This window comes from Diceros bicornis, chromosome 34, assembly GCF_020826845.1.
Source record: "Diceros bicornis minor isolate mBicDic1 chromosome 34, mDicBic1.mat.cur, whole genome shotgun sequence".
In the NCBI taxonomy this organism is placed as follows: domain Eukaryota; kingdom Metazoa; phylum Chordata; class Mammalia; order Perissodactyla; family Rhinocerotidae; genus Diceros; species Diceros bicornis.
In genome coordinates, this window is record NC_080773.1 from 22,750,909 (window position 1) to 22,766,285 (window position 15,377).

The following is a 15,377-nucleotide window of genomic DNA, read 5'->3' on the forward strand; positions in this document are numbered from 1 at the left end:
TAGGGTTTTCTATATATAGGATCATGTCGTCCACAAACAGCGAGTTTCACTTCTTCCTTTCCAATTTGGGTACCTTTTATTCCTTTTTCTTGCCTAATTGCTCTGGCCCAAACCTCCAGTACTATGTTGAATAAGAGTGGTGAGAATGGGCACACTTGTCTTGTTCCTGTTCTCAGAGGGATGGCTTTCAGTTTTTCACCGTTGAGTATGATGTTGGCTGTAGGTTTGTCATATATGGGCTGTAATATGTTGAGGTACTTTCCTTCTCTGCCCACTTTGTTGAGAGTTTTTATTATAAATGGATGTTGGATCTTGTCAAATGCTTTCTCTGCGTCTATTGAGATGATCATGTGGTTTTTATTCCTTGTTTTGTGAATGTGGTGGATCACATTGATTGATTTGCAGATGTTGAACCATCCCTGTGTCCCTGGTATAAATCCCACTTGATCATGGTGTATGATATTTTTAATGTGTTGCTGTATTCAATTTGCCAATATTTTGTTGAGGATTTTTGCATCTATCTTCATCAGCGACATTGGCCTGTAATTTTCCTTCTTTGTGTTGTCCTTGCTTGGATTTGGTATCAGGATAATGTTGGCCTCATAGAATGAGTAAGGAAGTGTTTTGTCTTTTTTAATTTTGGGGAATAGTTTGAGAAATATAGGTATTAAATCTTCTTTGAATGTTTGGTAGAATTCTCCAGAGAAGCCATTTGGTCCTGGACTTTTATTTTTTGGGAGGTTTTTGATTACTGTTTCAATCTCTTTACTTGTGATTGATCTGTTCAGGTTCTCTATTTCTTCTTGATTCAGTTTTGGGAGGTTGTGTGAGTCTAAGAATTTATCCATTTCTTTTAGATTATCCAATTTGTTGGCATACAGTTTTTCACAGTATTCTCTTGTAAAAATGTTGTGTTATTTATAATTGATCTTAAAACATTTCTTCTTAGTGTTTGTGTGTGTGTGTGTGTGTGTGTGTGTGGATTGGCTAGAAATATTGTATAGATCAGCACTGTCCAGCAGAAATGTGATGTGAGCCACGTTAAGTAGTTTTAAATTTTCTAGTAGCCACATTAAGAAATCAAAAAGAAACAGGTGAAATAACAGTAATATATTTAATAATGTAACATAATTATATGCTATATTAACAGTGATATGAATAATATATTAATTGTATTGCATAAGTATTTTATATTATACGAATATCAATATATTATATAATAATTATATTTATAATTATATAATACAGAGAATATATAACACCTTAATACGATATTATTTTATATAATATATGTGTTTTCATATATTGTAGTAATATTAATGGTATTAATATAATATATATTATATTGCTAGATATAATAATATTTACTGTATAAAATAATAATATGGTCAGTAATATATTTTGCTTAACTCAATATATCCAAAATATTTTTATTCCAACATGTAATCAATATGAAAAATTATTAATGAGAACTTTACATGGTTTTTTTTTTTTTTTTTTGGTACTAAGTCTTCGAAATCCTGTGTGTATGTTACCCTTACAGCACGTCTCAATTCAGACTGGCCCATTTCAAGGGCTCAGGAGCCACGCAGGGCTGGTGATGTCAGGTATCGACTCTCCCTCTCTCTTTGCAAGAGCAGGCTGAGTCCAGGGAACAGCCTTCCTCGCGGGGCGCTGGGAAACTGAATCCTGCTACTACAGTATTGTCGCATCTACCTGGGCTACAACTTTTATTTAAAGAGGGGCTGGCCTGGTGGTGAAGTGGTTGGGTTCTCGTGCTCTGCTTTGGTGGCCCGGGGTTCACAGGTTCAGATCCCAGGCACAGACCTACACACCGCTCATCAAGCCATGCTGTGGCAGCGTCCCGCATTCAAAATAGAGGAAGATGGGCACAGATGTTAGTTCAGGGCCAATCTTCCTCACCAAAAAAAAATATATAATAATAATAATAAATTAAAAAAATCAATCAATAAAAACTAAAGATGCTGTCTAAGCACCTAGAAGGACAGGTGCTCTGCTGGGCTTCCAGAAGGAGCTGTGTGTGGGTTTTTTTGTGTGTGTGTGAGGAAGATCAGCCCTGAGCTAACATCCATGCCAATCCTCCTCTTTTTGCCGAGGAAGACCGGCTCCGAGCTAACATCTATTGCCAATCCTCCTCCTTTTTTTTTTTTCCCCCAAAGCCCCAGTAGATAGTTGTATGTCATAGCTGCGCATCCTTCTAGTTGCTGTATGTGGGACGTGGCCCCAGCATGGCTGGAGCAGCGGTGCGTTGGTGCACGCCTGGGATCTGAACCCGGGCCGCCAGTAGCGGAGTGCGTGCACTTAACCGCTAAGCCACGGGGCCAGCCCGTGTGTGTGGTTTTTGATAGTAAATGTTGGTACCTGTGCAGACCCCCTGGCAGCAAGGTCGTTGGGGGAAAATTTGAGCCCCAGCTACCTTCAGGTCTTGGGGGGGGTGCCTGGTACCCCCCGCAAAGACCCTGGTGATCCTGGATGTCCCTGCTACCTCGACAGCCAACATCCCTCCCAGTGCCCTCCTCCCGCAACTCGGGCGTCCTCCCTGGCTGGCCCCAGGCCTGGCTGGTTTTCCTCCTCTCCTCTTTCTCGTGATCCTTCCCTGCCTCCTCCGCAGACTTTCTCCTTCTGCCCTTAACTGTTGGCTTTCTTGGGTTCTCTTCTCGGTCTGGCAACTTTCCCCAGGACATTCACAGCTCTCTCTCTTCAGGTTGAGGCCTCCGCACCAACTCACTTTGCCCAAACTGACCTCAGCATCTTCTCCCAAACCACCCCCTGCCCTCTCACCCGCATCCTGGGGGGCCCCACCGTCCACGAAGTCACCCACACCTGCATCTGGGACCCATGCTAGGTGCCACCCTCTTTCCACCCCCACGCCCTGTCTGGTCCAGGGCCTCCATCCTCTCCCACTCAGGCCCCTGCCTCGCCTCCTGCTTGGTCTCCTTGCTGCCCGGCCTGTTTTTAAAAGACCATCCCTATTCCTATTCTACTTTCCTTCCAGATGCAACCTCCCCAGGAAGTCCTCCCTGACTTCCTCCTCTGCCTCCCCAGCCCCAGGCTCCATCTCTGTTCCTGGCCATCCTCTCGCCTTCCTGGTTTGGGAGTGGGCTGTAGGTGGTGAGGTCTTCCCTTCACCCTGATTTGGGAAGGAGATGCTGTCCCAAGAGCTGGGCCCCACAACAGTCTTCTAGAAACACTTGGAGGCCAGTGAATGGGATCCAGGTGGCTTCCCCGAGGCAGCCTCTGCCTGGTGTTGACCAGCCATGCTCAGGAGGGAAGTGGGATGCAGGGCCAGGCGATTGCCAAATCGGGGCCCGGGGGAGTCTGCTGGGTCAACAAGTTCTAAAGAGGAAGTGGTGGGGAAAGGAAGTGGATGATGGTTTTGGCTGAGTCGGCTGTGTTCCAACACCCCCGCAAAGTCCCCCATCACCCACCTACCTGTTCCTCACGCCTGACTCCTCAAGACCTGGGATCAGAGCCTCTCCCCTGCATCTCTGTCATGAAACCTTCCTGAGCACCACACATCTCACCTCCAGGAGGTATTACTCCAGGTTAGCATTGTCTGATGGGAATATAACGCACGCGACATATGCAATTTTACATTTTCCAGTAGCCAAGCAAGGGACAAGCAAAGAAAAACAAAAAGAATCAGGTAAAATTAATTTCAGTGATGTATTTTCTGAACCCAATATATTCATAATAGTATCATTTCAATACGCGATCAATATAAAAAGTTATTGAGAGATGTCACATTGTTTTTTTTTGTAATGCCAAGTCTTCAAAATCTGGTGTGTATTTTACATACACAGCACCTCTCTTCTCAGATCCACCACTTTTCTTTTTTTTTTTTTTACATTTTTAATGGTTTTATTTATTTATTTATTTTTTGTGAGGAAGATCAGCCCTGAGCTAACATCCATGCTAATCTTCCTCTTTTTGCTGAGGAAGACCAGCTCTGAGCTAACATCTATTGCCAATCCTCCTCCTTTTTTTTCCCCCAAAGCCCCAGTAGACAGTTGTATGTCATAGTTGCAGATCCTTCTAGTTGCTGTATATGGGACGCGGCCTCAGCATGGCCGGAGAAGCGGTGCCTCAGTGCGCGCTGGGGATCCGAACCCGGGCCGCCAGTAGCGGAGCGCGCGCACTTAACCGCTAAGCCACGGGGCCGCCCCTCCACCACTTTTCAAATGCTCAGTTGCCTCATGTGGCCAGTGGCTACCATATTGGACAGGTCAGAGCTAGAATTCCTTGACTGACATTCAGACCATCTATAAAATTCTAACATCTGACAGCTGGAACTCTATACTTCTAACACTCTGAGGTTCTGGTGTGACGTTCTAGAATCCTGTGATTCAAATAGTCTATGACTAGCATTGTAGGGTCCCTCGGGTCAGATAGCCTCCTGATTCCAATGTTCTAAGAGTCTGTGATTCCAACACTATAGTCTTGAATCTTTGACCTAGATCCAGGAGTCCGCAAACTCCAGCCTGTGGGCGAAATCCGGCCCACTGCTTGTAATTCTTCATAACGTTTTAGTGGAACACAGCCATGCCCATTCAGTCTGTGGCCAGTCATTCTACCAGGGAGATTGAGCAGATGTTACAGAGACCGTGAGTGACGTTTTACCCAGCAAAAACTAAAATATTTGCTCTCTGTTCCTTTACCAAAAAGTTTGACCAAGAAATTCACAGATTTAAGATGGGTATTGGCTTTACAGATGTTTATTTAATTGTTGGGCTTTATAAGTTAACAAATATGTTACATACATTCTTTTCCATGCACCAAATATCACATCATAAAATATATCATTCAAGAGAGACGGGTTTCTCCATCTTAGCCATTCACTCTCTTACTCTTCTAGAATTCCATTAGGTAGAAATCTATGAAATTGCCGAACTTCATCCTACTTTGGGGTGTGTGTGGGGGTAACGGTTTATTTATTTGTTCCTTTAAAAAATTGTGAAATACGCATAACAAGATTCACCAATAGTGGCATTAAGCACAGTCACAATGTTGTGCAACCGTCACCACGACTAAGTCCCAGAGCATTTTCATCACCGCAAAAGAAAACTCTGTACCTGTTAAGCAATTACTTCCCATCCCCTCACCCCCAGCCCCTGGCAACCACTAATCTGCTTTCTGTCACTATAGAGTTGCCAAAATTCAACCTATTTTGACCCATAAAAATGGCAATTTCATATGGGTCAACTTAATAACCTTCTAGAGTGTTCTCATTTTTGGTTTCTCCTGGTGTGGAGGGGCCCGGCGCTCAGCATCTTGCAGGATAGCTGTAAAAGTAATCCCACCCCCCCGAGAGCAGCCTTCTGAGGCCTGTGGGGACTCTGTTCTAGGCCCACAGCATCCCCCAGACTTCCAGGTAAGAGCCCCCGCCTCCAGGGACACCAGAAAACCTTAGCCTCCCAGAATCTGAGAAACGTCCATGCAGAGACACAGCGGCAGAGTTTATTAAGATCAAGCGATCTGAGGAACACACCCTCGTAAACTCATCAGATCAGACAAAGTTTGAGCTGATAAAAGACAGCCTCCATGCTTGGCGTCTTCTGTCTCAGTCTCTTTTTCTGACCAGGGTGGGTTACCACAGGGGCCTGGGGTGGGCAGGATGTGGGAGGCGAGGAGCCCTCCCAGAATCTGGTGGAAGCAGGCAGAGGGGATGTTTCTTTCTTTCTTTCTTTCTTTCTTTTTGGTGAGGAAGATCAGCCCTGAGCTAACATCTGCCGATCCTCCTCTTTTTGCTGAGGAAGACTGGCCCTGGGCTAACATCCATGCCCATCTTCCTCCACTTTATATGGGACGCCGCCACAGCATGGCCTGACAAGCGGCGCCTCGGTGCACGCCCGGGATCCGAACCGGCGAACCCTGGGCCGCCACAGCGAAGCGCGTGCACTTAACCCCTTGCGCCACCGGGGGGGCCCCATGGGGGGGGGATGTTTATTTCCACAGGGATCTGGGGCCTGGCTCAGCCAAGACAGGGTCACCCAGAGAGGGGCTGGGAGATGCCCCGGGTCACATGGTCGCAGTCTCTTGACTCAGAAACAACTTCCTTTAACAACACGATTTTCTTCTCTAAACAACAACAAAAAGAATATATAAATAGATTCCCTGAACCTCTAGACCACACACAGAGAGAAGTGCAAACACAGAACTGCTGAATAAGGCTTGGAAGGTGGAGAGCCACTCACTCTTGCTCAACCTGCATTCTTAATGTAAATTTCAAGAATTTATACTATATTCTTTTTGTTGTCATTAATGTAACAATCATGTCCATAGCGTATCCCATGTGCCTGGCACTGTTGTGTGTGTTTTAAATCTCTTCATCCGTTTAATGCTCGTGGCAAAATGCCCACTTCACAGATGAGAAAGTTGAGGTTCAGAGGGGCTGAGGCCCGGAAACCCGACGGCCGTGGACCTGGAGTATAAATCTTATTGTTCTGGCTCTTGAGTCTGTGTTGTCAGCCCCCGTGCTATGCCGGGAGGCAGGTTCAGAACTGCATTGGTCAACAGCTTCTCATTTTAAAGATGGAAAACTGAGCCCCACAGAGGGCATAGGATTTGTTTGTGTTGTGTCTGCCTCTGAGGCCTCAGGCCCTGCTCTTGGCAGCCTTGGACTTTTTGTGGAAGATGTGACCCTGAGCTGTCTCCCTCAGACTGTGGGAGGCGAGAGGAATGTTTATCTGAAGGGAAGGGCTGGACACGCCGTTGGAGGCTGGGAGGGGGGGTAGCGGGCAGTGGGTGCTTGGTGAGGAAGACCTCAGAGGGCCCTGTGGGAAGACCGAGTCCAGGCCAACTGCCCCAGGCCAGGAAGGTCAAGCCACACTCACAGTGGGGTGGGGGACACTGTCAGCTCTCCACCCACGGGAGCCCTCTCCAGCCTCATCTGCTGCCCGTAATTTTGGGATATGTGACTCATGGGAAGAATACAGGACAAACACACCCTAGGAGTAGGACAGGGCCACTCCTGTTTCTCCCTGGTTATGAAGATTTGCTGGGGCCCGTGAAGTGGCAGTGCCCAGCAGTGTCCCATAGGAGCCCTCGCAAACGGGACGAACTTCTAGGAATCCACTAGCTGCCAGACGCGGAGGAGAGACCCCAGACCACCCGGATCTCTGCTGTGGGCCCGGATCGTGCTCCCAAGTGGCATTCAACCAAACTGGAGACCCTCTTGCAAGAGACGGTAAGGATGGAGGGAAAGAGGGTGGAGGGTTTCACAATCTTGGCTTTTAGACTCATTATTCTCAGAATCTTGGAATCAGGACCAGAATTTGGGAAGTGGAATCTTATCACCATTTCATTGGAATCCACATCGGAATCCCAGACTCTTGGGATTGCCTTGGGCAGCCCAACAGAAAAGCTTTTGTCAAAGGATGCCAATATATTGTCACACTCTGCTGTATAGGAACCAGCCATCCTCAATCCTGGAGGAACTCCTACAGCTTCGGGAAGAATCCACCAAACGGTAACCTGCCTGATGCACAAGCTCTTTGACTGAGCAATTCCACTTCTTAAGCAGGGTTCTTTAGCTTTCTTTTCCTGTGTAACATACAGACAGAAAGCAGGCATGTCAGATCTGGGTGGCTCCGTTATTTACAGGAGACGAACACACCCAGGTACCCAGCACCCAGGTCAAGAGACAGCACGAACCCAGTTCCAGACCTGCTCTGGTCCCCCTGCCAGTCACCACCCCCCATAGTTCTTGTGCCCATTTTTGACCTTTATGTGAATGGGATCATTCCTTAAATTCTCCTGTGCATCTGGCTCTCTCCCCTCAACATCGTATCAATGAAATCCATCCACGTTCTCGTGTGTGGTTTCTTCATTACCATTGTTGTAGAATATTCCACTGTGTGAATACACCATGATATGTTTATTCATTCTCCTGTGGGTGAATATTTGGATGGTTTCCATCTTGGGGGGCTGAGAACATTCTAGAACCTGTCTTCTGGCGAGCATATGTGTGCTTCTCTGGGAGGGGGGCGAGGTTTCATGTGTTCAGTAGATTCTGCCCCATGGCCTCCAGGAGCAAAAGGCCCAGCAAGAACTGGCTGATTTACAAACATACACACGCCAAGAGCGCGCACAGTAACGATAGTGTTAAAAGTAACAATAGTCTTAAAAGTAACAATAGTGTTCTAGATGCTGGGGACACAGGGAGGCCCAAAGCAGGGAACAGCTGTCGCTCTGGAAAATGGGGGTAATAATAATCCTGCTATTCTGGGAAAACAGGGTTAATAATAATATCTGCCTGATAGGGTTGTTGAAAGGGTTACACCTGGTGCATAACAGATACTCAATAAATGTCATCTATCATTCAAATTATTATAAAATAATAATGATAGTAATTATGTTTTATATATAGATACAAATATATAAATATAATTTATTTATTGTACAAAATAATATAAAAATAATAACGCTACTCATGATTATCATTAGATGTCCCTTAGTCCGAGGCTGGTTAATAAGCATGAGATGCCCGCCAGGGGGCTGATTTTGAAGCCATTGTGAAGAAAGGAGTTGATGTGGGTGCAGACAGGGAAACAGATGGCAGACACATTCAGTGGAAAAGATTAACAGATGACACAGTGGGTGTTGAATCCTCCCATTCTGTTCATATATTCAAAGGGAAATACCACAGACTGGTTGAGTTGCTTACACGCAGAAAATTTCCTGGATGTTAACCAGGTGGGGTGGGGAGGGAGGGTGTGCCTGGAAGATGTGTCAGCAGCTATCACGTGTCTAACACTCGCTGTGGACTAGCCGCTGGGCTTAGCTCTTCACGCCTATTAACCTGTTGAATTCTCACAAAACTCTCTAAGGTAGGTATATTATTCTCATTTTACAGATGGGGAAACTGAGTCACAGAGAGGTTAAGTGACTTGCCAAAAGCCACACAGCTGGTGGGGGGTTGAGGTTTTAAAGCCTGCACACGTTTTACTCTACTGATGGAAATAATGTGAAAGCGGAGGGCCAGACTCGAAACACACGCACACAGTGGCTTGGCCTCTTCGTGGCTGCCTGTCTGGGTGAAGGGGGTGGAAGGAAGGGCCGGGGCTTCCCTTCTGCCTTTCCTGTTGCATCAATCTCGGCTGCAGCCCCGTGCCAGCCAGCCTAGAAGAATGAGCAGAGAGCCACAGGGCCGGGTCTCTCTGACACCACGCTAGATGGTCTGCTGTCTGTCCAAGCTCTTGTGCTGCGCCACATGCATTACACGTATTCTCTCCTCTGGGCCTCCCCAAACCGGTGAGGTAGGTTCACCTTGGTGATTCTCATTTCTCAGCCGAGGAAACCGAGAGAGGCAGCTGCAACTGCTTAGCCGGAGTCACACAGCCCGGGGCTTCTCAGGACCACTGGCTATACTGCCTTCCGACTCTCCCGAATCTAAGATTTTTGGAAGATGATATTCTAGGGCTTGGAGTTCTGGAGTGGGACTAACACAGTTGGAAACTCAGCTCTGTTACCTGCTTAGCTGAGTGATCTTGGGTAAGTTACTTAACTTCTCTGTGCCTCGGTTTCCTCATCTGCAAAATGGGTATCATAATAGTGTTAAAATCAGAGGGTTGTTATAAGGATTAAATGATACAACGTTTAGAGGTGCTTGGAGCAATGCCCGGCACAGAACACAAGAGCTCGGTAGAGAGTGGCTTATAATAATAATATTATTATTAATAATAATAATAGTTATTACTATTGCTATGATAAATCATGCTGCTTCTCTGATCAGCACCCTCCCATACCTCCCATCTCACATGGAATAAAAAACGAAGTCCTGGGCCGGCCCCATGGCTTAGTGGTTAAGTGCGCGCGCTCCGCTGCTGGCGGCCCGGGTTTGGATCCCGGGCGCGCACCGAGGCACTGCTTCTCCGGCCATTGCTGAGGCCGCGTCCCACATACAGCAACTAGAAGGACGTGCAGCTATGACATACAACTATCCTCTGGGGCTTTGGGGGAAAAAATAAATAAATAAAATTATTAAAAAAAAAAAACGACGTCCTTACAATGCCCCATGAAGCCCCTGATATCTCTGTTCTTACCTCCCCCAATCCTCCTCATCTGCTCCACTCCAGCCGGTGTCCTCCCTGTTCCTTGAACATGACCATCATGTTCCCACCTCAGGGCCTTTGCACTGGCTGTTCCCTCTGCCTGGAACTCTCCTCCCTCAAATCCTCACATAGCTTCCTCCCTCACCTCCTTTGTCATTTTGCTCAAAATGTCACCTTCTCATTGAGGCCCTTCTTGACGACTCATTTAAAATTCCAACATTTTTTTTTCTTTGGCCATAGCATTGATCCCCTTCTAAAATACTGCATATTTTGTATTTATTCCTTTACTGTCTGACTCCTCCCACTGGAGCGGCAGCTCCCAGGGAAAGTGGGTTTTATGGGCCTTGCCCCCGCTGTGCGTCCCCCGCCTGGAACAGAGACGGTCCTCAGGAGCTGTGTCGAATGAATGAATGAACCGTAGAGAACTCAACATTTTATTTTTCCTCTTTTCCTAACACTATCGTTACTTTTGAAAATTGCTCTAGTAGGATTCCAGAAATTTCTGTTTCTCGATCTGGTTGCTGGTTACACGGATTGTTCAGGTTATGAAACCCAGCAAAGGTACCTGTGTGATGTGCACTTTGCCATCTGCATGTTTTACTACGATCTAGTTTATATTTCAAAAAAAAGACGACAAAATTGTTCCAGAGATACATTTTCATTGCACCAAGATTTGAAAACAGAGATGAGGAGGACCAAGACAAATACTTTTGCTGTGAATATATATTAACCTTTTCCCCTCTTGGTGGATATTCAGATTCCAATATTTTAAATTCTAAAATTCCAGGGCTAGTGTTCTAACATTTGAATGCTCTAGAACTTCCCTGTCCAATAAGGTAGCCACTAGCCATGTGTAGCTATTTAAATTAATTGCAATTAACTAAAATTGAAAATTTACTTTCTTGGTTGCACTGGCCCCATTTCAAAGGCTCAGTGGCTGGCAGCTGCCATATTGGACAGTAAAGATATAGAACATTTCCATCAACGCTGAAATTCCACAGTGCCTCTCTAGAATTCCGCATAATTGGCTAGGGTTCTGATAGCTTAACATTTTGGAATTCCAAGACTTTTTAGCACGCTAGTGTTCTAACACTGTAATGTTCTAGAATTTCAGGATGCTCTTGAGCCAGTGTTCTACCCCTTTGGCATCTAGAATTCCAATGTTGCAATATTGTAGAATTCCAAGATGCTAATGAGCTGCTTGTAACATTTTGGAATTAGCTAGTTTAATTTGATTGTTCTAGTTTCCAATATCTTAAGGTCCTGGAGTTCTAACGTGGTCATGGTCTAGTTTCCAGGATGCTAATGGGCTGGGGTTCCTACACTCTAGGATTCTGATTCATGGTGGGGCTTCCCGGCCTTTCTCTCTGTCCAGGTGTCTGGGGCCTGGATGGAGAACGCTTCTCTCGCCCACGACTATGAGCATTACGGCGAGATTCCGGATGTCCCCGTGGACTGCGCTGACGACTCCTGCGTCTTGGTCGACCCCCTGGGCACGGCCCCGCTCCTGCTCTATGCTGCGGTCTTCCTGGTGGGGGTGCCGGGCAATGCCATGCTGGCCTGGGTGACCGGGAAAGAGGCCCGCCAGAGGGCCGGTGTCACCTGGTTCCTCCACCTGGCCGTGGCCGACCTGCTCTGCTGTCTGTCTCTGCCCGTGCTGGTGGTGCCCATCGCCCGCGGGGGCCACTGGCCGTACGGGGCGGCGGGCTGCCAGGCCCTGCCCTCCGTCGTCCTCTTGTCCATGTACGCCAGCGTCCTGCTGCTGGCCGCTCTCAGCGCCGACCTCTACCTGCTGGCCCTCGGGCCCCTCTGGTGGGCTGCGGCTCGGGGGACACGCAGGGTGCACGCAGCCTGCGGGGTGGCCTGGGTGCTGGCATTGCTGCTGACAGTGCCCTCGGCCGTCTACCGCCGGCTGCACCAGGAGCACTTCCCACGCCGGCTGGAGTGTGTGGTGGACTATGGTGGCTCGGCCACTGCTGAGAACACAGTGACCGCCATCCGGTTTACTTTCGGCTTCCTGGGGCCACTGGTGATCGTGGCCAGCTGCCACGGCGCCCTCCTGTGCCGCGTGGCCCAACACCGCTGGCCGCTGGGCATGGCCGTCGTGGTGGGGTTTTTCATCTGCTGGGCCCCCTACCACGTGCTGGGGCTGGTACTCACCGTGGCTGCCCCGCACTCAGTGCTCCTCGCCCGGGCCCTGCGGGCTGAACCCCTGGTCGTGGGCCTTGCTCTTGCTCACAGCTGCCTCAATCCCATGCTTTTCCTGTATTTCGGGCGGGCTCAACTCCGCCGGTCACTGCCAGCCGCGTGTCACTGGGCCCTGAAGGAGTCACAGAGCAAGGAGGAAAGTGTAGTCAGCAAGAAATCCACCAGCCATGACCTGGTCTCGGAGCTGGAGGTATAGGCCAGAGGGAAGCTGGTCTGTAGCCTCCTCTCTCATTTCACAACACTGGCTTCAGGCATAGCTGGATCCAGGGGCTCAATGATATTGTCGTGTATTCCTTTATTCATTCAAAACATTCATTATGCACCTGCTGTGTGAAAGACCCTATTATAGGCCCTGGGGATGTAGCAGTGACCTAAACAGACACAAATCCCTACCCTCAAGGAGCTGACATTCTAGTGGAGGAAGACAGACAATAAGCAAAGAAATAAAGGAATGTGGAACATGTCAGGTGGTGATAAATGCTAAGAAACTGAAAGGTGACAAAGAGGGCTGAGTGGGGCAGGGATATAGGTAGCCAGCCAAGGCCCCTTGGGTAAAATGATATTTGAACCAAGACCTGAAGAAGGGAGGGACGAGTCATGCTTAAATCTGAGAGAAAGCATTCCAAGCAGAGAGAACAGCAAGTGCAAAGGCCCTGGGGCAGAATGTGCTTGGCATATTTCAGGTACGGTGAAGAGGCCAGTGTGGATAGAGCAGAGTGAGCGGGAGGGAGAGTGGTGTGAGATGAAGGGAGAGAGGTAGTGGGGGCTGGACTTTGAAAACCTTCTGGGCCATAGCAAGTGTCCAGGGATCCATGAGAGGTTCTGAGCTACCGTTACCAGATAAAATACCAACACCCAATTAAACTTGAGTTTTGGATAAACAACAACAAAATTGTTTTAGCATGAGTATGTCCCATGCAATATTTGAGACATACTTAAACTAAAAAATTGTTTGTTGGGGCCGGCCCCGTGGCATAGTGGTTAAGTTCAGTGCACTCCACTTTGGTGGCCTGGGTTTGTGGGTTCGGATCCCAGGCACGGACCTACAGCACTCGTCAGCCATGCTGTGGTGGCGACCCACATATAAAGTAGAGGAAGATTGGCAGCAGTTGTTAGCTCAGGGCTAATCTTCCTCAGCAAAAAAAAAAAAAAAGTTTATCTGAGATTCAAATTTAACTGAGCATTCTGTATTTTATTTTTCTTGATTTGGCTTAGATTTTAGTAGGACCCTTCTGATTGCTGGTGGGAACTAGACTCTAGGGGAGGGGAGAGGGAAGTGAGGAGGCTACGGCAATAGTCCAAGCAAGTGATAGTGACTTGGATCAGGGTACTAGCAGAAAGATGGTGAGAGAGTGACAGATGATGGATCTACTTTGAAGAAAAGGCCACGTCCAAGCTCCTTAACCTAGTATTCAAGGCTTCTCTCCACCACTGGACACACTTATATTCCATCTGCTCAGATCGTGTAACAGACAGAATAATGGCCCCTAGTGAGGTCCACATCCTAATCCCCTGAACCTGTGAGTATGTGACCCTACATGGTAAAACCAGGACTTTGCAGATGTGATGAAGTTAAGGATCGTGAGGTGGGGAGCGTCTCCTAGGTCATCCCTGTGGGCCAAATATAATCACAAGGGTCCTTATAAGAGGGAGGCAGGAGGCTCAGAGTCAGTAGCAGGAGATATGACAACGGAAGCAGATGTCAGAGTGATGTGAGGAAGAGGCCACAAGCCAAGGAATGCAGGCAGCCTCCAGAAGCTGAAAAAGGCAAGGAAGCGGATTCTCTCCGAAGCCCCCAGAAAGAACGCAGACTTGCTGACACCTTGATTTTAGACTTCTGACCTCCAAAACTTTAATAGAATAAATTCGTGTTAAGTCACTAAGTTTGTGGTAACTTGTTACAGCAGCCACAGGAAACTAACACAGATCCTCTGGACTGTATTATTTTCATGCCTCTGGAACTTTTCTTAAACTAGTGCCACTGCCCGGAATGCCCTTCTGATCTATGCTGCCCAGTCTGGTAACCACTAGTTGTCTGTGGCTATTCAAGTTAATTCAAATTAAAAATTTAGTTCCTGGGGCCGGCCCGGTGACCTAGTGGTTAAATTTGGCGTGCTCTGCTTTGGTGGCTCGGGTTCGGTTCCCGGGTGTGGACCTACACCACTCGTTGCAGACGAGAATAGCAGACAGAATAATGGCCATGCTGTGGCGGCGACCCACATACAAAATAGAGGAAAATTGGCACAGATGTTATCTCGGTGCGAATCTTCCTCAGCAAAAAAAAATTGAGTTCCTCAGTCACACTAGCCGCAGTTCAAGTGTTCAATAGCCACATGTGGCTGGTGGCTACCATATGCGGCATGCAGATACAGAATATTCCCATCACTGCAGAAAGTTCTACTAGACAGGGCTACTGCAGAATCTCACCTGCTCAGATCTTTTAAATTACACAGTAGTGGCACCTGCGTGAAGAGTCATTACTCCAGGACAGCACTTTACACATAGTTTCCCCTTTAAGGTAATTCTTACAACAACCCAGGGAGATGCTTCATTTTATAAGCCAAGGCCCAGAGAGGGGAGGTCATTTGCCCAAGATCACACAGCAAGGAAATGATAGAGTTGAGATTCCATCCCACATTTACTTGACTCCAGTGCCCATGCTCTGAATCATCAAGATTTTCCTTCAATGCCTTGCTCAAAAGACACTTCCTCCAGGGAGCCCTCCCTGATTCATTCCCCTCTCAGGGAGGAAGCAGTGTTCTTCTCTTCTCCAAGTTTCCAGAACGCAAGTTCTCAGCTACACTGTAAATTCCCCAAGGGTAACAACTGGGCCACTTTAATTTCTGTCTCTCATAGACCCATCCCAGGCCTTAGAGAGAGCCAAACTATCTTTGTCTATGCCCTGTTTGCTTCCAACTACACTGTGAGCTCCCTGACAGTGGGGATCTCTTTTTTCTTTATCTGATACAGGGACACATAGTAGGTCCTCAACAATACATATGTTATTCAGAATTCTGATGTATGAATTACTAAGACCAAGACTGCTTCGTAGAATGAATTATGTCCTGGGAAAATTTATTTAGCTTCATGAAAAAT

The 15,377-nt window shown here is 47.4% G+C and overlaps 1 protein-coding gene across 1 annotated transcript; it reads left to right on the plus strand.

The window, feature by feature from the left end:
* The first annotated feature begins 6,028 nt into the window (after nucleotides 1–6,028).
* Nucleotides 6,029–14,164, plus strand: C5AR2 (complement C5a receptor 2). The gene is made up of 3 exons (XM_058529700.1): nucleotides 6,029–7,207; nucleotides 9,311–9,513; nucleotides 11,449–14,164. Exon 3 carries the CDS (start codon nucleotides 11,464–11,466, stop codon nucleotides 12,475–12,477), a length of 1,014 nt encoding a protein of 337 aa, XP_058385683.1. The 5' UTR covers nucleotides 6,029–7,207; nucleotides 9,311–9,513; nucleotides 11,449–11,463; the 3' UTR covers nucleotides 12,478–14,164.
* The last annotated feature ends 1,213 nt before the right edge of the window (nucleotides 14,165–15,377 follow it).